Source organism: Falco peregrinus, chromosome 10, assembly GCF_023634155.1.
Source record: "Falco peregrinus isolate bFalPer1 chromosome 10, bFalPer1.pri, whole genome shotgun sequence".
Taxonomy (NCBI): domain Eukaryota; kingdom Metazoa; phylum Chordata; class Aves; order Falconiformes; family Falconidae; genus Falco; species Falco peregrinus.
The window spans coordinates 14,293,847-14,317,826 of record NC_073730.1 but is presented as its reverse complement, the minus strand read 5'-3'; the positions used below and the strand labels follow the sequence as shown (position 1 = coordinate 14,317,826).

The window sequence follows — 23,980 nt, the reverse complement described above, 5'->3', positions numbered from 1 at the left end:
ACCTAAATACTGTGCTTTGTGTGTGTGTGTTTCACCTGCGGCACATACACAAAATGCCCTTTGGTTGGCTGCCGTTCTCTGAAAGTGTAACAATTTGTTTGTACATTGTAGATTGCATGCAAGTATATATCATTTTACAGTTAAAAGCATAAGGGGTTTAGTGTTATTTAGTGAACTGTCAATAGAGAATGAAGGAATTTGAAATATTTTCTGTTTCAAAATGCATTCCAAAATTTTTTCAGATGTTTTCATGGGTCAACTTTATATATAGACTTGATAAACCTTGATACTTGATGTAACGTAGTCCAAAATCTGTATAAAATTGTATGTGATTTGATGATCATGTTGTTTTGCTGTATTTTGGTTTTAATACTTTTTATATAGCAAAGAGGAACAAATTGGAAAGGAGATGAATAGTGCCATATAAGCAAAGGAAAAGGACTATATGTAAAGTCTGCAAAGAACAATGTTAGGAAGGTAGGGAGAGATGATGCAGTAGAAATATACCATTCTGCCGAAATTATTGGCAGATGTGTTGGCGCGCTTTCTTCTTAATGTAATATCAAACTATTATTTGTAATTGCAGAACAGAAATATCTAGTCCTCCTGATAAAGTGACTTTTATCTTTTTTTTCTTGAGGTTTTGAACTACAGTTCCGATTGGGCCCGACTCTTCAAGGCAAGCCTGTTACTGTGTACACAAATTATCCAGCTTCTGGAGAAGTATTTGATCGCCACAAGTTCAGGACACTATCGTGGCACAATCCTACAGGAAAAGAAGATGACTCTGACAAATACTGCAAACTGGATCTCCAGATTTCTGGGTCATACCAGTACTATTTCAGTCTTGGGTAAGTGAAATTCTATCCTGCAGCAAATGCTGTCTGCTCCCTTGGTCTACATTTTAACCTGAAGAAATCGCTGTTAAGAATAAAAACGTTTTTTCCATTAATTTTTCAAATTGCAACCATGGGGCCTATCTGAATCTGCTAATGAAAGACAGTAGCTCTGGTGGTTGTTTGGTACTTTCTGATGTAAAGATACTAGGGAGAATATACAGAATAAAGCTGATCAGTTTTCTGTGAATGTTGGCGAGGCAAGCCATTTTTACAAGATTTGAAGTCATCAGTGTTCTGAGTATCTGAATGATTAATTTGTGCTTTCTTCATTGACTTTGAAGGTTGTTTTCTGTATTTCTAGCACAGAGGTTCTGGCATTGTTTACTTCACATTCTTCACTTCCTCCTTTGTTTCAACAGGGGAAGTGCAAACGAGAATGCCAATATCTGTAATGATTGTAGTCTGGTATTCTGAGTGCCTGGAAGATGGGTTGATAAATTCCCTCGAGCTTAAAAGGGCATTTAGCTCGGGACTCTTCCCGAGGATGGTGCTCCAAATGGAGGTATTTGTATGAAAGATGGACAGTCATGCTTGCGTTGTTTCTGTCCATATCCTAAAAGGGAGAACCTGTACTCTGTCTCAGAAAATAAGAAAGGTATCTTACTATTGCAGAGAGTGTAAAGCTTTCTAACCCAACTGTATTCTTGTAAACTGCAGTCCTGTTCCTCCACCTACCCCCAACCACTATACTGTGCTACTGTGTTTTTGAAATAGCTGAGCTTATTGAGCTTTCTGAAACTGAATTGGTACAATGGGTATTTACTAATGAAAATCAATTTTTCCTAGAAATGAAAAAAGTGGTGGAGGTTACATAGTTGTGGATCCTATTTTACATGTCGGAGCTGATAATCATGTGTTACCTTTGGATTGTGTTACACTCCAGACGTTCCTCGCTAAGTGTCTTGGACCATTTCATGAATGGGAAGATAGGCTTAAAGTTGCAAAAGAAACAGGTAATGCCAATACATGTATTAAAGGATATCTGGTTTTGTCTTATGATCAAAACCCAAAGTTACACTGAAGAGTGGACAGCTCATTTGTTCTTTAGTTTGTAGACTAAATATTTTCCACTAGATTCAATTTAATTAACAGATTAAGTCAGTCAAATGATTAAAATATTTGCAGAGGTGCAAGAAGTCAGGGATTTCCTAATATGGGAAGCCACTTGCGTTTTGATTTCAGGTAGACTTGGAAGGCTGTAGAACTGACAGGGTGGTTTTTGAAGTTTGTGTTATGTAGAATGTCAAGGAGAAGATTGACATTAATTTACACTAGTTATCCCACACACTAGCTTTAAGTACATGTTATAATTGCAACTTGTTAAGCTTCTTTCAGTTAACTGAAATTTGTTTTTCTTGTTAAATAAATGGTTTCTTATTATATAGGTTACAACATGATTCATTTTACACCACTGCAGAAGCTTGGACTGTCTAGATCATGTTATTCACTGGCTGATCAATTAGAAGTAAATCCTGAATTTTCAAGCCCTAATAAAAAGTGCACTTGGAGCGATATAGGAGCTCTTGTGGAAAAACTGAAAAATGAATGGAATATGCTTTGCATCACAGATGTGGTCTACAATCATACTGGTATGATTTTTTTTGTGTGTGTGTGTTAATAACCACATTGGTCCTATAATTATATTTCATTATTTGCCTTAACTTTCCCCCTTGAACCAATCTTTTAGTAGTGGTTTTAAGCATCTTAGTTGTCTCTGCCTTTGAAAGTCTCAAATGCACGATAACTCTTTATGATTGTAACTGACATGTCTCCATAATAGATGTGAAAATTTAGTATTGTTACTGAAAGGAGTGGATAGAGCCCTTACAGCGAACTAATGAACTGTGCATGTGTGTGTTTAATAATGCACTTATTTTTATGATCTGCGATATGCAGCTCCCACATAAATGAATGGAATCTGCATTATGAATTTTGTTGAACAGAAACTGAGTACTTTCTTGTAGTTTAAAAGAAACTGCTCTAATTTGGACCTAACATACAGACAACAAACAGAATAGGGACAAGAGGCTAGGATTAAGCAGTGGAGGAAATGTTACAAGCTAGTCTGTGAGGAAAGGAGGAAAAGGAGAGAGCTTTGTGTTTGGGGTGGAGGGTTTTTAATAGTTACACCAAGGCATTGAAGGATTTACTAAATAGGTTGAGGGGTGATGGATTTTCTTCAGTATGATCTGATGAAATTTCACTTATAGTACCTAATCATTTGTATTTTTGCTGATTATTTGGATAATGAGTTTACTTTGATTGTGTTTATAATGCAGTTCTCATCTTATGCTGTAATCCTGAAGATCACAATAATTAGCATGCTTATACTAGAGAGTACAACAAATGGTTGTGTAGGTTGATGTTGCAGTTCTCTGATGCTTTAAAAAAACCAAAAAACACCTAACCACAGATAGCTGTGAATTTAAAGCTTTATTTGCTTCAGTTCTTTGGTGGTGTTGACCACTGCCAAACACTCCTATCCAATCAGTCTGCGGTGCAGTGTGGGGCTTGTTTGCACTATCTATTTGTGGAAAAGTTACTAAGCATAGTTATTGGCTGTGTGTCTAAGGGAATTAAGCTTTTAAATGTTCTCCCAATTTTGGATAAAAAATTTGCACTTTACCAACTGGAAGTCCAGTTTCTCTCACACATGCTTAAGATCCTGTCATCTTTTTATTGTGTGTATTTGCATGCTACCAAGGAGAATGTTTTTATGGAAAGAAATACCTAACTCTGAGATAATTATTAGACTCCAAAATACTTGAGAAGAAAAATGTCACATTATTTGGCTGCATTTGTAGAAGGAGCTTTTCAGGTTATGTTCAGAATTCAAAGTAATCTTTATTGGGATGAATGACTAAACATCTGTACTACAGTGAAATGATGTTTAGAAGTGTCATCTAACAAGACAGAAATAGTCAGGTGACCATGGTCCTGACTTATGTCATTAAGCGAGGTATACCTGACAGCTTTGTTTTTTGCTTTCAGATGTTAAAACACAATTCACACACAGACACTTTGTTATTTATTTTGAAAACCTCTTGATTTCCAACTGACTCCAAATTTTGTGAAATGCCAAATTTGGCATAAGCAGAAAGAGAAGTTGATAAATGTCTTGAGTAATCAGTGATGTTGTATATGCTGGGGGGGCTTTTGAAATAAGAAAATAGGCAAATAATTTGGGGATTCTTTTTGTCTGGATCTTGATTAGATGGAAATCTAACTGTACTATTTTTTTGTATTTTAATTGAACAGTAATTTCTAGTAGTTAAACTAGTTCATTCCTGCAAGGTAGGGTGATTTTAATTGTAAAACATGTTTCATTGAGCCATTTGAATATAAAAGACACAAAAGGTATAGTCAGTTATTTTGAGCAGGTTATGGATACTTGTGCATCGTTATTAATTCTGCAGCATGTCTGCATTAAAAGCTTAAGTTGTCTGACAGTAAGTCCTCTAATGCTGGTAATTCTAATAGCCTGTGACCCCTCAGCTTACAGTGGTTGTACCTGTTGGAAGTTTCTGCTTTCTAGATGAGACCACTGTATAAGAATGGCAGTGCTTCCCCTCTGTTCCTGTTGTGAAGTCAGACGGCTCACTTCCAACATTAAGTGGTTAAGCTAAGGTGTTTGGTCTTTAGGCTGGAATGGGGAACAGACTGCTTGCACAGTAGAGAACAGTGGGAATCAGTTTTTGATGTTAACATCTCCGTTGGGCTCTAATGAAAGCCAGCATCTATGGCTGGACTTTAAAGTAGATGCATGCGCTAGCGTTAAATATAGATAAAACTTCGGCATATTAGCATGAATATCATAGATAAACCTGCAAGCGCTAGTAACTGGCAGATGTGCCCTTTCTGGGCTGCTCTTTCCTTCAGGGTATTCAGATGCCCTCAAGTGTGTGTTCGCTGGCATTTGCTTCTTACTAGGAGACAGGAAAAGGAGAGTTGTTCTTTTCTGAGCTTTCAGTGACTGTAATAAATCCTATGAAGTAATAAAAATAAGCTGAAATAAATTATATTTTCTTTATCTTTCAAAGAGGCTACTATTGTTTAATGGAAATTGAACACTTGAGTAAATCCTACTTCCAAGCACTTGACTAGTTAAATCAAACACCACCTTTTCTCAGCATTATAAAGGCAAGGGGACAAAAAAGAAGTGTTGGGCAGTAAGCATCACTCCTGAAGATTAAGTCTGTGTTTGATTTATATAACAATGGATTAGTCCTTAAAAAAATATGAATTTATTTTCTTAAATAAAAATGTAATTAATTTTAGAAATTGTTTTCTGTAGTTGCTCATCTTGATATATCCATATTTTTATATTTATGTGTATTTTCTTCCTACCTCTAACAAATGTAATAACAAGTGATGTTATAAGCAATTTTTTTTTCTTTGTGTTCTGTTGTGAATCATTGGAGCTTACCTTCTGATCAGAAATCATCAGTCTGTGCCATAGCAGAATTAGTGGAAGGCTTGTTGGCTTTTCTTTTGCATGCTGACACCTTAGATTAATTCTAAAATGACAATATATCATTTAAATTATGTTTACTCATGAAAGTACTTAATAATAAATCATGGTCCTTGCTAGATGCATAGAATAAGCTAGTTTTACTTTTTGGAGAGAAATATTTTTTTTTTTTTTAGAAGGAGTTTATGTGTTTAAAAAAAAAAAAAGCGGGGGGGTGGATCTGGTTGGCCTAGAACAGCCTTTAACAGCCTGAGCTTATTATTGCTTTATGTAACTTTAAAGTAAGTATAGTAGATTTATTTGTAGGTGGCATTTAAACCATGAAGACCTTAATTTCCACAAATGGTCTGACCTTATAAACATGAAATTTTGCCATTTTCATAATGGTCTTGAGGTACAATGTAAGAAGGGTGTTCAGAAGAGCTGTTCATACTATAGACTGAGAGAGTATACTTTTTTTCCCACTTTTGACGTTTTTGTTTGAACTTCTTTGAACTAAGCAAATTAGGGGTTAATTGTTCTGCTGTCATTTTAGACACATTAATGGCTCTTTCTTCATATTTCCAATGTAATTGTTAGTATTTTCCCTTGTGTGAAGTACTAATACCTTTTTTCTATGCTTTTCTAAAACAATAGATTAATAAGATGTGTTCTGTGAGAATTTTTTTTAAAAATCCAACTTGTAAAACCTGAGTAAAAATTTATTTTGTTCTTATGCATTTCATTTGTCTTTTGGTTTTTTTTTTTACATTTAGCTTTTCAATTCCAGAGATTTATTCAAAAGAATAGATGAAAATTATTTTCAGCTAAGCAGCGTTTAGCATGGTTGGAAAGAAATTAACTCTTGAGGATTTTTTTCTTGTCATACCTCCAAAATCAAAGTTATCCTTTCTGTGTATATATTTACTCATACTTCTGCATGCACACTACTGTCTATGTTAGAATTATTATGCTCATTTTCTAGTGAAGGCTCCTTACCTTCTTTGAGTTAATTCTTGATGTTCAGTGTATGTTCTGGTGTTTGTTGATGCTGCTGGGGCGGTTTAGGGAAATAGACACAGTGTGTAGTGTTTAACCTGAACTAGTGTGCCATTTGCATGCACCAGACAATTCAGTCATCTTACTGTGTAAGTGGCATTGCTTCCCACTGCTCTGCTTCTTATTACATACACAACACTGTCACAGCTGATCGTTTCTTAAAAGCCCATTTAATTACGTTTTTCATTACTTATTTTTTGGGTGGTGTATGTGCACTCTGGCTATGTATGTGTAGCATCTGACAGGGTTAAAAATATTGAAAAATAAACAACTTGGGCTATCTTAAATCTTAGCGTAGGATGTACGTCAGGCTTTCAGCACACAAAGAGCATTTAATGTCCATTATTTGATGCATTTTCTGCACCGAAAATACAGGGTTTTTTTAAATAGTTTTAGAATTTGTGGTACTATTGCATATTTTTATGTAAATATTAAGTTTCTCTGCAACTGTATTTGTTCAAAACAAATGGCTATCAATAATGCACGCTTCTGCATAAGATGTGGTTTTCTATTGGCATTGAAAACTTAAGTGAAATATGAACTAACCATACACGCCATCATAGTACCTTAACTGCTTGGTGTTAAGACAATTTCAGAAAATGTTTGTGTACTTACTTTTTTCTTTTTCCCACCTCCTCCCTTTCTTGAATAAGCTACTAACAGTGAATGGCTCAGGATGCATCCAGAATGTGGTTATAACCTTGTAAATTCTCCACATCTGAAGCCAGCTTGGGTCTTGGATAGAGCTCTGTGGCACTTGACCTGTATGGTGGCTGATGGAAAGTGTACTGCTAAAGGGGTCCCTCCCTTGATTGAAAATGATCATCATCTGAATGTGAGTAAGAACTAAGTATAAGCTAATGAACACTATAAATAGCTGAATAATCCTTTAGTATTTCTAAAGTTGGTGTTATACTTCGCAGATATGTTTAATGATTTACTTCCAATATTTCTTCTGAAAAATTCACGAGTGCCTAGCTTTTCTTAATTATATTAATCATCAACATTATTAACTAACGTAACTCTTATTTTTACAGTGTATCCGTAAAATAATTTGGGAAGATATATATCCAAAAATTAAACTATGGGAATTTTTCCAAGTGGATGTTAACAAAGCCGTGCAGCAATTTAAAACTCTTCTAACTCAAGGTAAAGGAAGAGTATGTTACTGAGACATGTCTTACATAGTTCAAGTTAATTCTAGGTAAACTTAACATTAAGCTGGAAAACCAAATAATCCCTATTCTCCCTATGTGAGAAATTTACCATGCTGATTTTTAAGCATGCAAGAATGCTTTGAGGGCTAGTAAAGCCTCTGAAGACTTTGTGCCTCTTCAAAGCCTTTACCCATATCTTGCTTATGCTAGAATTATGAAAGTTGTATGTCTTTTAAATGTAATTCCTATTTTTTACTTTTTCCTATCTTGTTCTTAGGCAAAATCAGCACTAAATCTGATCCAAATCAACATCTTCAAATAGTTCAGGACCCTGATTATAGAAGATTTGGCTGTACTGTAGATATGAATATAGCACTGGCAACATTCATACCACACAGGTATTGTATTATTGATTACAACTTAAAATCACAAGTGAAGTTAAATTTGCAAAACCTAGCAAATGAAACTATTTTCGGAAGTGGGAAAAATTAATTTTTCATTCCTTTTAGTTAGGTATACTACATGTTCTAAAAAAAAATTCTGCTAATTTTTCTCTGCTTTTAACATCCTCCTGACAAGCAATGGACCAGCTGCAATAGAAGAATGTTGTAACTGGTTTCGCAAGAGGATTGAGGAACTGAATGCTGAACAATACAGACAAACTAATCACCATCAAGAGCAGGTCTTATAATTACTGTGTGTTATGATTAATTGTTTTAAATTGCAAATATATGCAGACATTTAATGCATAATTTAATTATTTCTAGGCTGTCAATTGTCTTGTGGGGACTGTGGTTTATGAACGACTGGCTGGCAATGGTCCTAAGCTGGGTCCTATCAGTAGAAAAAACCCTTTAGTTACCAGGTATGTATATTTAATTTTTTTTTAAACTATTGGTATCTATCCAGGGAAATTTAGTTCGAAGTTCATTAAAAACAGACATTTGTAGATACAAGTGTATGTTTTGTTCATGGGAAAGAAATGCCATTTAATGAATTGACTGTCTTTTTTAAGCAACAGTGATAACTTTAAAAAAAAATAAATTACCAGAGAGCATAAAACAACACCCAGAGAACTGTGAAGCCTTTCATAGTGCAAACTGCTCTTGTAGGTGGAAGAGGAGTGGAACTAGGAAAGCTTACACCTTTTGTTTGATGTACTTTATGCCGCTCGGGTATCTGAAGAGCTAGGGCTTTAATCTTGTTTTACTAGCTAACACTAAGATATTGGCAACACCTGTCTTTTCTCCTTCGAGGCATGCTACGAAATAGGAAACTCCCATTCATTTATAGTCAAGCAGCTGCTTTTTTTTTTGTATCTTGTGTTTTATCAACAGGGCAGTTCATAACAAATATTTTAACTTCAAAGGCCATACATTTCGGCTTAGGTTACCTGATGTGGATTTTTTTTAATTGCCTGTCTGTTCCATAGGTATTTCACTTATCCATTCAAAGAGCTGACTGTGGAGGAAGAAGAAACTTTGATACATCAGCCAGATAAAGCTTGTTATTTCATGGCTCATAATGGCTGGGTTATGGGAGATGATCCTCTTAGAAACTTTGCAGAACCAGGTTCGTAAAAGAACTTTGAATCATCTTATAAACCTTTTGAATAGTCTAGCCAAAGCAAAAAGGATTTTATTTAATTGATCTTTTCTCCAGATGTATTCCTATGAAGCTTCAAGATACTTGGTTTATAGCGCTTTTACTTCCCATTCAGCATAAAAAATCAACTGTAATAACTGGGATTTGAGGTACAGTTTTGCAAGATTTGAGAGGGAAACGACCAGCTTTCTGCCACTGAAATGGGGACATTCTGTCTCCCTGCTTTTATCATTGTCTTTGTTGCTTACTTTGTTCTAGCGCCACTGTTTGTTGGCATTTCCATAAGACAATGACAGTGTTGCAGAAAACTAATGCAATAAATAGGTGGACAGTTTTTTGCTGCATTAGTGAGCAAAAACTGGATCCTTGAAAGCCCCACTGAGTGGCAGTCAGGCAGTCAAGAGGTGACCCAGTTAATCTAAATCAGGTATGCAGATTACTTGTGAAGGTAAGAGAGGGTATGAAATCACCATGCACTAAAATATTGTATTTTAACTCTTTTGGGGACAGCATTGACATCCAATAAAAGCAAGGCTGACAACCTTTGTTTTCAGAGTAGTCATTCACTTTGTAAACTGAATCAACCAAAGGCCAGTTTAATTTTAATTTAAAACATCTGAGAGTTTTAGTCTGGCTGAGCAGCTAACCTGATTGATACTCCAGAGTGATCTGGAGTTAGTGAACACCTCATTTCTGCAAAATAATCCACAGCCCTTTCACTGCTTCTTATTTACTACTTTTTTTTTTTTTTTTTTTTCCTGCACGAGAATGAAGATAATACATGTTTCACAGATGATTTTGTTCAGTTGCCTTTAAGCTAATTGCCCTTTCTTCTGGGCTGACTGTTGTATTTTATTTTTTTTCCTTCGGTCACTGGCTTTAGTTAGCATAGCTAACTTCCATTACTGAATTTTCTTTCTCAATTAGTGTATGGCTTTTTGAGCACTTTATACTTGTGTTACACCTTTTTTTTTTTGATGCCACAAGTTACTTCCATGGAGAATACAGTGTGAAAAGATGATACATAAGGGCACAAATAGAAGTACTGCAAAACAAATGCAGCCAGTTCGGTAAATGGCCCTTAAGTTGTGGTTTATATTCAAAGCCAATTTTTCTGTCCATGTAGCTATGTTGCCACTAGCGAAGATAAAAGATAGGCTTAAGTGAATGTTCTTGGAAGCAGTGGTGATCTATAATTCCTGCTCTTTACTTACTAGCTGCATGCTCTTGTGCGAACTTCCTTGTGTAGGTCAAATCGCTTATGTGTCTGTAATGTGAGCCTTCATTCTGGTTGAAAAACAATCTCTTTGTTAAAGCAGGATTACTTTGCAAGTTTTACAGGTTTCTTGGTCTAATTCAAAGTTCAGCCACTAAAGTAACTGTGGTGATGCATCAGTATAGCTGGTCCAGGAGTAAGAGAAAGCAGTGGAGTAGCTATGTCTTACCTATCCTCTGTGGTGCTGACCCTGTTCATGCCTTGATCAGGTTTAAATAAGAGGAATATAAATATACTTTCAGAAGACAGATGGCTCAAAGCTAATTTTATTTCTCATATGTGGGGTCTGATTATTGACAGTTCCGCAGTCATACCCGGATATTACTTGTTGAAAATAGTGTGGGGGTTTGGTAGGTGGGTTGTTTTTTAAATTGTACTTCTCCTGTTGTCAAAGATGTGATTTATATAGTACAGAAATATTATTTTTTTTAGAAATGACTGAATATTTAAGTTTTTGTCACAGTTAAATGTCAGTATATTCTATGCAGTAAGTATATTACAGGTGAATTCTGATTTAAAGATTTTTTTTATTATTATTATTGATTGCATCAAAAAGAAGGCAAAAATAGTATATGAAGCTAGAAGGATAAATATTTTCATACACAAGAATTATTTAAGGACTTTGTCCATTTAAGTGACCTACCTGGAAATTTGCCTTACATCATCACAGTCTGCTGTTAACAGGAGATGAAATTTTAAATTGTGGCTGTGGCAGTTTATTTATGGTAATGCAGTGAGATGCTTTTTTGAATTCAGCCAGTATAAACAGCCAAACTACTGATTTTGTTTGTTTGTGTGCTGCTTTTTTCTTATTTTTTTTTTCCTCATGTACAGTTTTTATACTACTTTGAAGAATTAAAAGGAATTTGATTCCAAGCTGAAGAATTATTTCAGTATCACTAGAGGAGTTAAATATTTCCTTGGAGTAGTCTGAAATTATACATCAGTGTCAGGTATATAGCTCTTGAGCTGATATGATTATTGTTAAAATTTTTACTCTTCATCAGTGTTCTCTAGCTTTTCAGCAGCAGAGAATGAAATACCACATTTTCATTTTGGTGCACATTATATATATATATATATATATACACACACACTACAGTGAATTTGTTTCCCTTACAGGTTCAAATGTTTACTTGAGAAGAGAGCTTATTTGTTGGGGAGACAGTGTCAAACTGCGTTATGGTAATAAACCTGAAGATTGTCCATACCTCTGGGCACATATGAAAAAATACACTGAAATCACTGCCAAATATTTCCATGGTGTTCGTCTTGACAACTGTCACTCAACACCTATTCATGTAGCTGAGGTACGCAAAATTAAGCATGTGTATTATAAAGCAGTTTCTGTCTGTGAAATAAGTCTTGTCCTGTTGCTACAAAATCTGGAGGATCTATAAGGCAGAGTTCAGGTGTGAATGACTCTTCTTCTTACCATAAGCAAAGTTTCTTGACTGGTGATGTTTAGATACGGTTTCACCTGCTTTAAACAGTAGAGTGGTGTAACTGTTGTATCTTTTAATTATCTGCTTTAGCTGAAATACTGTGGATTTGGTTGGACCTGGCTAACTCTGCCCTTATTTAGCTATATGGGCTTAGTGCAGTGACTGCCGGTATCCAGTGTGTCAATTTTAGCTGGGGTCATTGCCAAGGCACATTTGGAAGTCTTAGTGTTTCTTTGCCATATATATGTTTTGCTATTGCTGGAACAAACAGGAAGTGGTTTACTTCCCAGAATTTAAAAGTTAGTAAAAAACCTGCAAAAAGTTTAGTCTGGCATGCTTATTGCTAAGATCAGTGTTTATTGTTTACTATGGAGCTGACTACATCCAGAAATTGTACGTACCTGGTAAATTAGCTTTCAATAGATCTGAATGGTGCAGCTTGTTTGTCTTACCTTGGTCACAGAGCTTACCTAAATCTGTGAAGAGCTCTCTAAAACAAGTTCATTTCCCCACACAAGTTGTAAGTTGCACTTAAATGCAGCCATTTCAAGACTCCTGCCATTTTTTTCCTTTATTCATTTATTTGGAGGGCTTAAACTGGTATCTTCCTCAGATTTCTTACCTTAACAGGTGTCTCTTATCTAGCCTTTGTTCTTACATTTTTAGTTAAGCTTTTGTTTAAAAACAAAGTTGTAATTAGCTTAAAGTCTTCAGAGAATTTCATAAATTTCTTAGTCCATAAATAAACTGTTAAATATAAACATGGTTTTATGAATCTACCTGTTATTATTATTTTTAATGAACTGCATATATGAATGACTCTGTTTTTGGTTAACATTCATGTTAATTATTGCATATACATAGCTGACAATGGATGTCTTGTATTAAAAATGTATTGTGATCTATAGGAGATGCTAGCAACAGCCAGATCAGTCAGACCTAATCTTTATGTGATAGCTGAACTCTTCACGGGCAGTGAGTACATTGACAATGTTTTTGTCAACCGCCTGGGAATTACCAGCCTGATTAGAGGTACAATAAGCAGTTGAAAATTATGTAGGATTGTTGTGTATGGTTTGGAGTTTTTAATGTGAAACTAACATTGGTATGCCTTTTTTTTTTTTTTTCCTTACATATTCATGTTCTTTGCTTATGCAATTACCTCTTCTTCTTCATGTTCTAATTAACTTCTCCTGTGTTTGTATGCTAATTCTTGATTTTGCTTATGTTTGTGTGTCCTCTTCTGTGTAACAACTTTTTTGTTCCTTAATTTTGGCTTTCTATTTATCTTTGCTGCATGGCATTTTCCTATTGTCCAATCCCTGCCTAGCTTTGAAACTTGTCCTTTTTTGTATCTACCTTTCCCCTTTCTGTGGCTTTTTTGGCTGTGCTTTTTGCAGTACATGCTGGACACAGCTAGAAAATTGCGAGCCGATTTGTATGTAGTGGCTGAACTGTTCACAGGAAATGAGGAGCTGGACAATATCTTTGTGAATAGGCTGGGCATTACCTCCTTAATAAGAGGTAGGCTTGCTGTATGCGTGGTCTCTTTCCAATGAGAGATTATAGATGACGTGCTTTTTCCAAGGAAAAGTTTTCTTCTGGATTATGCACTTCTAATTTCATACTCTCTGTAATCAGGAGTACAGTTTTTGTATTATGACTCTTACGATACTTGGCAAAAGACAAACTACTAGCTGTAAAATAAGAGAAGACATCCTGCATAGTTTACAGAAGGTTAAATATTTCACTCTTATTCTAGTGACAGAACAAGAAGTAGCACGGTTCTGCTATGCAAGTCCTGCATCATGTCTGATTTTTGTTGCATGAGTTTCTTGAAGCCTATGAGAAACAGTTTCAGATCTCTGCTTTTTTCTCCCTTTTGTGCCTTAACTTTCTTTACCATAATGTAGTAAACGGAATACTCCAAGGTTGTGTATCCACACTGGAGAATATAGTTTTATGCGATGGTTTTTTTCTTAATGACTGAACACGCCAAAATAACAACTGTAGAATGCTGCATTAACATCTTTGTGTATGCTGAACTCTATGGTAGTTGTTATTATGAAACACTTACCTATTTTGTCCTTTAGAGGCAATGACTGCTTATAATAGCCATGAAGAGGGAAGGTTAGTTTATCGTTTTGGAGGTGAACCTGTTGGCTCTTTTGTTCAGCCACGTTTGAGGCCTTTGATGCCAGCTATTGCTCATGCACTGTTTATGGATATTACACATGATAATGAATGCCCAATTCAGGTGAGCACTCTACTGAAAACCGAAGTTTACATTTAATGTTTTCTGAATTGATATTTCTGAACCATGGGGAGACTTGGTGCAATCTGGATGCTTTTCCTGAGCAATATTTAGGAAAATTGTGTTTCAGATCTCTCAAGTTTTCATGCAGAGAATAAAATTTTATAACAGCCCCCTGTGACATTCAAGACTGTCTTTCAAGGGAAAAAGTATATAAAGCTACTTAATGAGCTAGTTTAAATTCTTTCATTCCAGCTACTATAAGTGGTGGAGTCTGCTTGTTAACATGTTCTCTGAAGCTCCTGTTTTACAGGACAGAATGAGTGTGTGTGTGGTGGGAATTGGAGCACTTATTTTTGAGGGTTTCTCTTAAGTTGCTTTTGTTTAGTGTGTTTATAGGTTTTTTCAGTAATACTGTTGTGATTGAGAAAACGATCATGTGATTAGCAACTCCTCTGTTAAACTGAGTATATCTTGTGTATGCTGAATTGGGAAGAATGAATTATGTCTTTGTATCACTATTTATTACCTATTTATTTTTCAACATAGCACCGGTCTGCATATGATGCTCTTCCTAGTGCAATGATTGTTTCCATGGCATGCTGTGCTACAGGAAGCACCAAAGGCTATGATGAACTAGTACCACACCAGGTATGTGTCTACAGTTGAACTCCTAAGTTACTTCTAAAACTGTAAACTTTTTTTTGTCCTAAAAACATATATTTCAACATGGCTTATTTGAAATTCCAAGCAGTTTACTAGCTGCTATTACTTCAAATAATCCAATTTCACATGAGATTTGAATTGATTATATAGTTGAGGACTCCAGCTGTTTGGTTTTTTCCCCAGAGTAGTTGATATTTGCTTAAATCTTAATTTCTTCACAGATCTCTGTAGTATCTGAAGAGAGGTTTTATGCAAAATGGAATCCAGCAGCACACCTGTCTTCCGGTGAAGTTAATTTCCAAACAGGAATTCTAGCAGGAAGGCTGGCCATAAACAGGCTGCATCAGGAGTTGGGGGCCAAAGGCTTTAATCAGGCAAGAAGTGAGGTTGACAATGCAGTTTTTTCATATTTATGTTCTGAGGGAGCATAGTTGCAATGGTATGTCTTTTCTAGGTGTATGTAGATCAAGTTGATGAAGATATAGTGGCAGTGACAAGACATTGCCCTAACACGCACCAGTCTGTTGTGGCTGTAAGTCGAACTGCCTTCAGGGATCCTAAAACTTCCTTCTACAGTAAAGAAGTACCTGAAATGTGTATCCCAGGTAATCAGATCTCTTTTTAAGAGATAGCAGATGTACAAAAACCTGAAGTTATTCTAATTCTGTACCTTTCAATTTCAAACGCATGAAATAAGAGAATCTTCAGTATATAACACTCCTTTTGTATGTGCTAACATGCACACATCAAAAGTGGTTAAATAATCAAAACCATACTTACCTTGCGTAGGGTTTTCAGAGGCATTCGTATTGAGTACGCTTCCTGCTGTGAGCTTCCTGTGAGGGCATGGTTTTGTTTACTGTCTCGTTTGTGAACTAGTAAGAAATATTCAACAGCAGAATGGTTAATTGTACGGAGTTGGGGAGGGAGTTACTATTTGTTAAGTTATACTGGGGAGAAAGACTAAAATATCACGCTTGTTGATGTCATTGCTATTCAGGTTTCTTACATACAACTTGATCTGTAGTTTTAAAATACATCTTAGTAAGAAACAACTTTGTACAGCGTAAGTTAATGTAAAGGTAACATATAGGTAATACGTACATAATACTAATTAAATAAGCTAAGTATTTAGTATATTTAATAGTAGCGAAGTATAAGAACTTTTATACATTACCTGGATGTATTTCTGAAGAGAAGCTTTCCAAACTGGCTTTTTAAGTGTACTCAGTTCTCTGAGTGGATGTGTGTGCCTGTTTTCAAGTCAGACATGTTATATGTTAAGGCATTCACAAGTGGCTTCAGGACTTTGAATGCCTTAGTTTGTAGATTACTGAAAGGACAGAGGAAAATAGGTATAAAAGTTAGATATTTAATGTAAGTTGTTACACTTTGAAGATAAACCCTCTTTAGCTGTATTTTGGAAACCAATCTAATACAGTCTCCTGAAAGAATAATAAGGAAAGTAACAGAGGTGGTGAACAGTAAAAGACAGGCTTAAAGTCACTAATTATTGACTGATTTTATGGTTAATGTATTATAAAATAACAAAATTAAAGCTTTAAATACAATACAGCCAGTGAACATGTAATGAATGTTTATAGGCTGTTTAAAAGACTTCCCTATATGTTTTGTCACGTTTAGTTGTTCTTCAGCTGTACAACAGAGACTTATATTTTTAATATTTAGGGGTTTAGTTTTTGCTTCATGTTTTCAAAAGAATCAATTTTAAATTAAAGCATCTTAACAGCTGCAACATGATTTTAACTTTCCTTAGGAAAAATAGAAGAAGTAGTACTTGAAGCTAGAACTACTGAGAGAAGTGCTAGTCCTTACAAAAAAGATCAACATTTTATAAATGGACTGCCTGATTTCACAGTAGAACTCAGAGAGCATATCCAGGTAATTAGCCTCCTTCATCCATGTTCTGATGTAATATTTTGTAATTTGTGATAGTTTATATTAGAAAAAAGACATTGAATTTCAGTTGCAAATGTGTTTTCTTTTCTAAGATCAAAGACAGTAAAATTATAAAGCAAGCTGGAACTGCCATAAAAGGGCCAAATGAATTTGTTCAAGAAATAGAATTTGAAAAATTAACGCCGGGAAGCGTAATAGTATTCAGGTATGTTGTTATACTTCCTTAATGGCTGTTTTGTTAGTTAGAATGATGGGATTCTTTGGTTTGAGTCTTGAGAATAGTTATTGTAAGTGCTATGTTACTACAAGTTATGCATTCACATTTACAGAGTTAGTCTTGACCCAAAGGCACAAGAGGCTGTTGGTGTACTTCGCAATCACTTGATCCAGTTCAGCCCTCATTTTAAATGTGGAAGTCTTCCCGATGATCATTCATCACCTATACTAAAAACGTTATTTTCTTCGTGAGTATTCTTTAAATTTTTGCAGTAAAACCAAGAGCACTACAGTGGGAGTGAAGAACAGTCTATAAACTTAGTGAGGATTATTTTTTTTTATTATTATTATTACTGCGGGTGCATTTGGATTGTCAGAGTACAATCAAAACTCTGAGATGTTCTTTCTATATGTATAATACTAAGCAGGGTTGATACGTAAAAACTTCCCAGGTTCTTTTGTTCGTGTTCTGTGTAATTGCTGCATTAAGTAGACTTACAACATGGAGTACTTGTCAGTGTTGGGGTGTGATTGTTCAGGGTTTGTACTTAATACTGGGTTTCTAAATACTGAAACATCTGATCAGAGCATGTCAGAACATCTGAAAAACTGAGCTTTACATTTCCAAGATTAAGTGGTGAGGGAATTGTATATATTTGATTATTTTAGTGTAAGGCTGAAACTAGAATTTTCTGTGAAAACCTTTCTCTGTTTCCTTACTAAAGTTTCTTTTGGGTTTGGATTTGTTTTTTCTCCGCTATTTTTTTCAGTATTGCATCTAAACTAACTTTGGCTGACCTAAATCAAGTACTGTATAGATGTGAGGCAGAAGAACAAGAAGATGGTGGAGGCTGTTACAATATACCAAACTGGTCACCACTGAAGTATGCAGGCCTCCAGGGTAATAGATTCAGCATTCTTTTTGCTGTCAAGAGCTGCTCAATCTAGATTATAACCTTAATGCTGGTTTACGGCTAGTGCCGTTGTTTGGAAAAAAACCTAAGTTTTTTTCTGCTTGACCGTGCTACTAATCAGTCTTGTACCCAGGAAATTACATACTAAACCAAAAAGCTTCACTTTCAATACTCTGGGCTTCAAAAATAAATTTCAATAAAATAAAAAGAAAATATATGTGTACCTCCAGTGAAAAGTCACATTTAATTAAACTGTAGGCATTACTAGATCACTGAGGAATGTTCATTTACCAAATGTATGAATTCCACCGTGCTAGTTACTTCACAGTGATTTCCATAACTGTTGAAGTTGTATGCTATGGAGACTACAATTCAGTTGTATCTTAACTCATTCCACAGATCAAGAGAAGTAATACAGTTAAATCCAGTTAAAGCATCTGTTGCTATGTGCCTTTTCCTCCTGAATTGTAATTGCCATTTGTGATAATGGTGTGTCTTTTAATACAGAGTTGGGTTTGTATCTTCAGGGTTAATGTCAGTGATGGCAGACATTAGACCAAAGAATGATTTGGGTCATCCATTTTGTGATAACTTAAGATCTGGAGACTGGATGATTGATTATGTCAGTAATCGTCTAATTTCACGTGCAGGAGCCTGTGCAGAAGTGAGTAAAAAATACTTATTTGGTGACTTCAGGTTTTTAACTTACTAGTTTGTTTCCTTTTCAGTTACTGGTATATTTTTAAATTCAGTCTGTCTAACATATTTCTTGTCTAGGCAATTTCTTTTAGGAGGTTAAACCATTAATATGTTTCTCATCCCTCACCTCAATCCTATTTAAGAATAGAATTCAAAAGGTAAGTGAAAAATATGTAGGCATGGAGGGATCCTTCCCTGTTTATCACTTACCCTCAAATGAAAATGAGGTAACCATTTGGGTTTTTTAAGTACTTTCAAAAGAGGGCCTAAATACTACTTAGGCGTATGTGATTATGACAGTTACGGTAAGATTGCACAGTCCAGCACTGAGAAGATAGGAATTACTGGGATTCAGATTACTTGTATAGCTGCATTACAATACAGTCTTTGTCAAATTTTATTTTCCTGCACGGCAATTGCTTTATTCATTTCACAAGATGAAGATCTGATCTGGGTAACCTACATAACTAACGTAATAATAATGGCTTTAGCATTCTAATTTAATTCTGTTCCTGAAGTCAAGTGTAGTGATATAAAGCAGTCTAATGTATTGAAGTGAATACTGAATCTGACTTCAGAGACTTGAGTTTTTCTAGAAAGGAACTTAGTCTGATGCTTGCCAGATGTACTGCTCTTCAAAGACTATTGCTTATTTTTTCTGTGTATTTTTTTGGGTTCTTAATTTGTACTGTCTCATTCTGTTTTGCAGAAATTGCAAAGTACCTATAGCTATACTGAAGTCACACGAAACTGAACGTTACAATTCCACTGTTTACATAAGTAACTTTCCCTTGATAATTTCCAGGTTAAAAGTGTAGCGTCATCATGTAATTTATTGACACATACTTTCTTCACCTGCAAGTTTGAAAACCTTAGTGACTTCCTATTAGGTTGTCATAATGTTCTTTAACAGTACTAGGAAGAAAGAAGAAAAATATTCCCCAGGTGTCAAACATTTTGCAGTGACACAGGGATAGTGAAGCTCCAGAACACTTGAGACCTAGACCCAGATCTGCAGTCATTTTCACTAGTGGCTGTACATAATTTAGCCCCCTGATAATTTTTCTATCCCTGGTCTCAAGCTTCATCTCTTCAGTCCTGTCTTTTTAAAAAATTAGAAACCTCCGTCCCACACTTGGGTTGTAGTGATGCCTTTTGAGTTGCAGGTTTCCTTTGCTACTCAGTTTTAATAACTTCTTTGTGATAATTCATTTTTTCCTGCAAGGCTAGCAAAATATAATCTCTTTCTACAGTTTATGTTCTTGCCCATTTATGTCATAGTACAGATATAGTACAGATTTTTCTATACTGTTGGAGTTCATCTCTAGTAGCTGAAATTTTGGAGCAGGAGAGTACAGCAATTCTACGACAAATATCCAACATGGACAACATCTTAGATGTGAATGGTTGCATTCTAGTGGTGGTGTTAGTAATTGAAGATAACCTCATCTTTGTGGTGGTCAAGCATAACTTGGCTGTCATAAATATACAAAAATTGTACCAAATATTTGAAGTAAATAGATCCTGCAAGCACTGGTTTTTGAACCCTAGTGTAACCAGCTTCTGATTGTATTGTATTTTAATAGGTTGGTCAATGGTTGAAGGCCATGTTTGTCTACCTGAAGAGAATTCCACGTTACCTCATCCCATGTTACTTTGATGCCATATTAGTGGGTGCATACACAACACTTCTGGATGTGGGATGGCAACAGATGTCTAGGTATGCTTGGCATGTCAGAGCTGTAGGGTAACTGTATATATTTGCACCTTTTATGTTTTGTCTGCTGGACAATGCAATTTGAATATTTCCATACTCGTAAAATGTAAAAGGGTAAAATTGGTAGTATATATCAAACCCGTCTTCTAGTGATGGTGGTTTGGAAGGTTGGGAGGTCAGATGTCTGTCCAGGGTTTGAATTTATAACTACCGTTGGCATTGTGCGGTAGTAGGAGGAAACCTTAAGCCAGTATTTCTTTGCCAGGCTTCAGAAACTTTATTTGCTTTTTGTTTTAGTACGGCTGCAATTCTTGCTTGAAGTTCAGGGAAAAAAGAAGATATCAGATTGTAGTGATGCTGATGCTTTGTTCAACATCTCTTTAACACAGCTAAATAGCGTTCGTTAACTGAGCACTTTGCTTAGTTCTTGAATTAACTTTAATCTTCAGTGTCTGCTTCTCCATTGTTTCTTGGAAAGAGGAGAGATTGATTTAATGGAGGCCCTATTCTAGCTATGAACATTCTGAACAAATGAATATTGTTTTGTGAAAATACAGATGTTAAAATAGGAATAGAATTTGGTATGGCTGTGATACCATGTGGAAGGTAGTATGTTTTATGAAAAAACGCTTGGAGATGAACTAGTCAGGAATGCAGGTGGCATTATTTTAGACAATGTGTTAACTGATTTATTAATTTACAATTTTTTAATCTATATGAATATATGTAAAAATGCGGTGATCTTTAAAAATACTGACTAGGTTTGACAAACTTTTTTCATAGTAAATTATCTTTTATTGTATTTTTGATGGCATGTAGGCACCAAGTAAACCAAAACAATTCCCCCTTTTCCCTAGAAGTGTTTGACATAAACACACCCATTAGCATTAATAAATTAAAATTTAAGGCTAAAATTGGGCACCTATTTGGGGGGGAAAGTGATTTACAAATTAAATCTTATGTGCAAAATACTAATATTAGCTCTGTGTTCATTTATTGTATTTAATATGCATAATAATTACATTAATTTCCTGTAAATGAAAAAAGGTACATTTTATAGACTGATATTGCTGAATGTAAAGTTATTTTAATTATGTTGGATTACAGCTTTGTGCAGAATGGATCAACATTTGTTAAACACCTTTCCTTGGGTTCAGTCCAGATGTGTGGGATAGGAAGATATTCTTGTCTGCCAGATCTATCTCCTTCCTTACATGATGTTCCCTATAGGCTGAATGAGATTACAAATGAGAAAGAACAGTGTTGTGTTTCCTTGGCAGCTGGTAAGGACAATATTTGGAATGGGGGAAGGGGAAGTAAAGTCTTCCAAAACAGTTAAACTGGTTTTAGTAACTATATTAAAATTGTCTCCATTATGCTTGGGATCCATATGTCAGCAACCACATATAAAATGTGTAGGTAGTAGTTTTCCTCACTTCCCCCTGTGCTTTAACTTCAGTTTAAGACAAAGATTTGCCCGTATTAAATAGGAGTTTTGTCTAGCGGTACTACTTTGGGGACAATCATGTTACTGCTCTTGGGGGAGGGGGAGCTTATAAAAACTTTACTTAGAGACATTTTAGCTATATCTGCTTTTATCATATATGGAGATCCGTAACTACAGGGTTTTTTTCTTTCCAGAAGACTTGCTTGAGATAAATATGTTTAGCATAGTAAGTTTTGGGTTATCTTTATTGAACACGAATTTAGGAACTGAATTGTAGTGTAGTGCAAGGGTGAATTTATTTGTAAGTTCTCAGAAGAAAGAACCATTAGCAGACCAGAAGAATGCCTGATCTTGAAACCATCTCCAAAAGGAATGAGCATAAAAGCAGTCAGCAAATACTGTTTGTACCTCTTGAGTGTTCTGCCAGCACCTGGCAGTCTTTGAATTGGGCACTGTCCTATGTGAGAAGTATTATCTTCTGTGTTTAGTGGCTTAGAATGAGTTTATTTTGTTCTGAGTTGGCCCATTGCTTTTCTGAAACCATAGAAACTTTTAACATCCACAAAGTCTATGGCTTCTGTCTCAGCGGGGTGTTTATTTTTTTCTTTTTGCTGTCTGTCTTTCTCTCCTGGAGTTTTATTGCTTTTAGTTTCTGGGTTTTAGTAACATTCTGTTTGCCTGCTTTAGTGTTACCTAGAAGCACAGAGGCACGATGTTCCTTTAAATTGGTCATAAGGATTAATTACACTAAAGGCTTTGGGTTTAAATATTCCCCTCACATAGGAGCTGGTAGTTGCTTCTGAGATTTTTAACTTGTACATGGATTGTCGTTCTCAAGTGCTGTTGCCAGATACTACAAAATTGCAGAGGTGTGGAGGCCGTATTTGAGTATTAGCAAATACTTTGGAAAAATAAGTGATAAACTTAAAATGTTGTTCTAGCAAGCATGCACAAGACGGTGCTGTTTTGAAACTTCACCGTATGGACTTTTTTGTTTGGTAGTTTGAAAAAGTGAATAACTGGAAGAAAACGCAAGGATGGGCCTTATTGTTTTAATTATTATGCTTTATCGGTCATAATCATTTTTAAGGTTACATGTTATAAAGTCTGCAGTAAGATGTAGTTCTAGAAGCTGCTGGAGAAGAGAAGCAGGGTTCCTTTTATAGTGGCTAAGAAGGGTTTTGGCCTGAAGATATTCATAGCTCTCCGGTCTTTAACCCCTTTATGTTTCTGAGATGGCATGGCTCTCGTATCTAAACTCTTGCCAACAAAGCATTATAAATCCTGTCATAGTTCTGGCGCTTTTTTGTTAGTTTCCTTTCTGCTTTTTTTAATTAAAGGATAGCACTTGGTTAAGTTACAAAGTGATTTAATAAACATTTAAATGTGTCTGTTATTGCTATGAGAAATTGTGTTGCATGATCTTGAAATTCTAGAAGTTGTTCTGAAAGGAGGTTTTATCGAGAACTTGGTCTAGAAGATTGTTTAAATCTCTTAATCTAGGGAAAAAATACCAATGTGAATATATATTTATTTCTGGTTATTTTATACATACATGTGTACTTTGAGGTTTCTGCCATATCTATAAATGAGATGAACAATGACATTTCTTTTTAGGTTTACCTCACTTTTCTTCTGGAATTTTTCGCTCTTGGGGAAGGGATACCTTTATTGCACTGAGAGGTCTAATGTTAGTTACTGGGCGCTATCTAGAGGCGAGGTAAGGCTGAGTTGTTACTGCTTCTTACGGTTTTGCAATTAGGTAGGAAGAAGGCATGCTCTCAAAATTTGAGATGACATGCAAGCTATTAGAAACAGTTGATGTGCAGTATAAAACTTTAATGGCCCTAGATGGATTTGGGAGTTCTCTCTAAGTGGAGTTAAAAATACTACTTAAATTACTCCCTTTTGATTTCTTAGCAGTGATATGAAGCTGATGTTCTGTATAGACAGGGTAGTTTTAACCTCTATAACACTACTGTTTGTCCATAAAAAAAGCGACACTGTTTCAAATGTGCTTGTGTCATTGTTGCTGAGGAATAATATCAAAATTACTTACTCAAAAATTTGAAGTAGCAAGAGAATACTATATTAACCAGAAAGGTATGATTGCATATCTGTGGAAGGTTTTTTGGGTTTTTTGTTGTTGGGTTGGGGTTTTTTTTTGTAACTGCTAGTATTTGTCTAGAAAACAGCTAATTGTGCATTGTTACAATTTGGTATCTGTTCGGAAACGCTTAACCTGACAAATGACCC

At 35.4% G+C, this 23,980-nt stretch overlaps 1 protein-coding gene across 4 annotated transcripts in view; it reads left to right on the top strand.

Annotated features, from left to right (window-relative positions):
• Window positions 1-23,980, top strand: part of AGL (amylo-alpha-1, 6-glucosidase, 4-alpha-glucanotransferase) — a 38,856-nt gene that overhangs the window by 3,726 nt on the left and 11,150 nt on the right. For 3 of the 4 annotated variants that reach the window (XM_027786551.2, XM_055815091.1, XM_013298966.3), the window contains exons 3-25: window positions 641-851; window positions 1,686-1,852; window positions 2,285-2,488; window positions 7,062-7,243; window positions 7,446-7,557; window positions 7,843-7,963; window positions 8,145-8,247; window positions 8,333-8,430; window positions 8,998-9,137; window positions 11,569-11,756; window positions 13,292-13,415; window positions 13,985-14,148; window positions 14,695-14,796; window positions 15,033-15,185; window positions 15,266-15,416; window positions 16,589-16,713; window positions 16,824-16,936; window positions 17,061-17,195; window positions 17,718-17,848; window positions 18,389-18,525; window positions 20,147-20,280; window positions 21,385-21,560; window positions 23,342-23,444. In XM_027786551.2, coding sequence (XP_027642352.2) covers window positions 641-851; window positions 1,686-1,852; window positions 2,285-2,488; window positions 7,062-7,243; window positions 7,446-7,557; window positions 7,843-7,963; window positions 8,145-8,247; window positions 8,333-8,430; window positions 8,998-9,137; window positions 11,569-11,756; window positions 13,292-13,415; window positions 13,985-14,148; window positions 14,695-14,796; window positions 15,033-15,185; window positions 15,266-15,416; window positions 16,589-16,713; window positions 16,824-16,936; window positions 17,061-17,195; window positions 17,718-17,848; window positions 18,389-18,525; window positions 20,147-20,280; window positions 21,385-21,560; window positions 23,342-23,444 — 3,274 coding nt within the window. Of the gene's footprint in view, window positions 1-640; window positions 852-1,685; window positions 1,853-2,284; window positions 2,489-7,061; window positions 7,244-7,445; window positions 7,558-7,842; window positions 7,964-8,144; window positions 8,248-8,332; window positions 8,431-8,997; window positions 9,138-11,568; window positions 11,757-12,799; window positions 12,924-13,291; window positions 13,416-13,984; window positions 14,149-14,694; window positions 14,797-15,032; window positions 15,186-15,265; window positions 15,417-16,588; window positions 16,714-16,823; window positions 16,937-17,060; window positions 17,196-17,717; window positions 17,849-18,388; window positions 18,526-20,146; window positions 20,281-21,384; window positions 21,561-23,341; window positions 23,445-23,980 lie in introns of all 4 variants that reach the window. The other variant, XM_055815090.1, reaches the window with a different exon arrangement.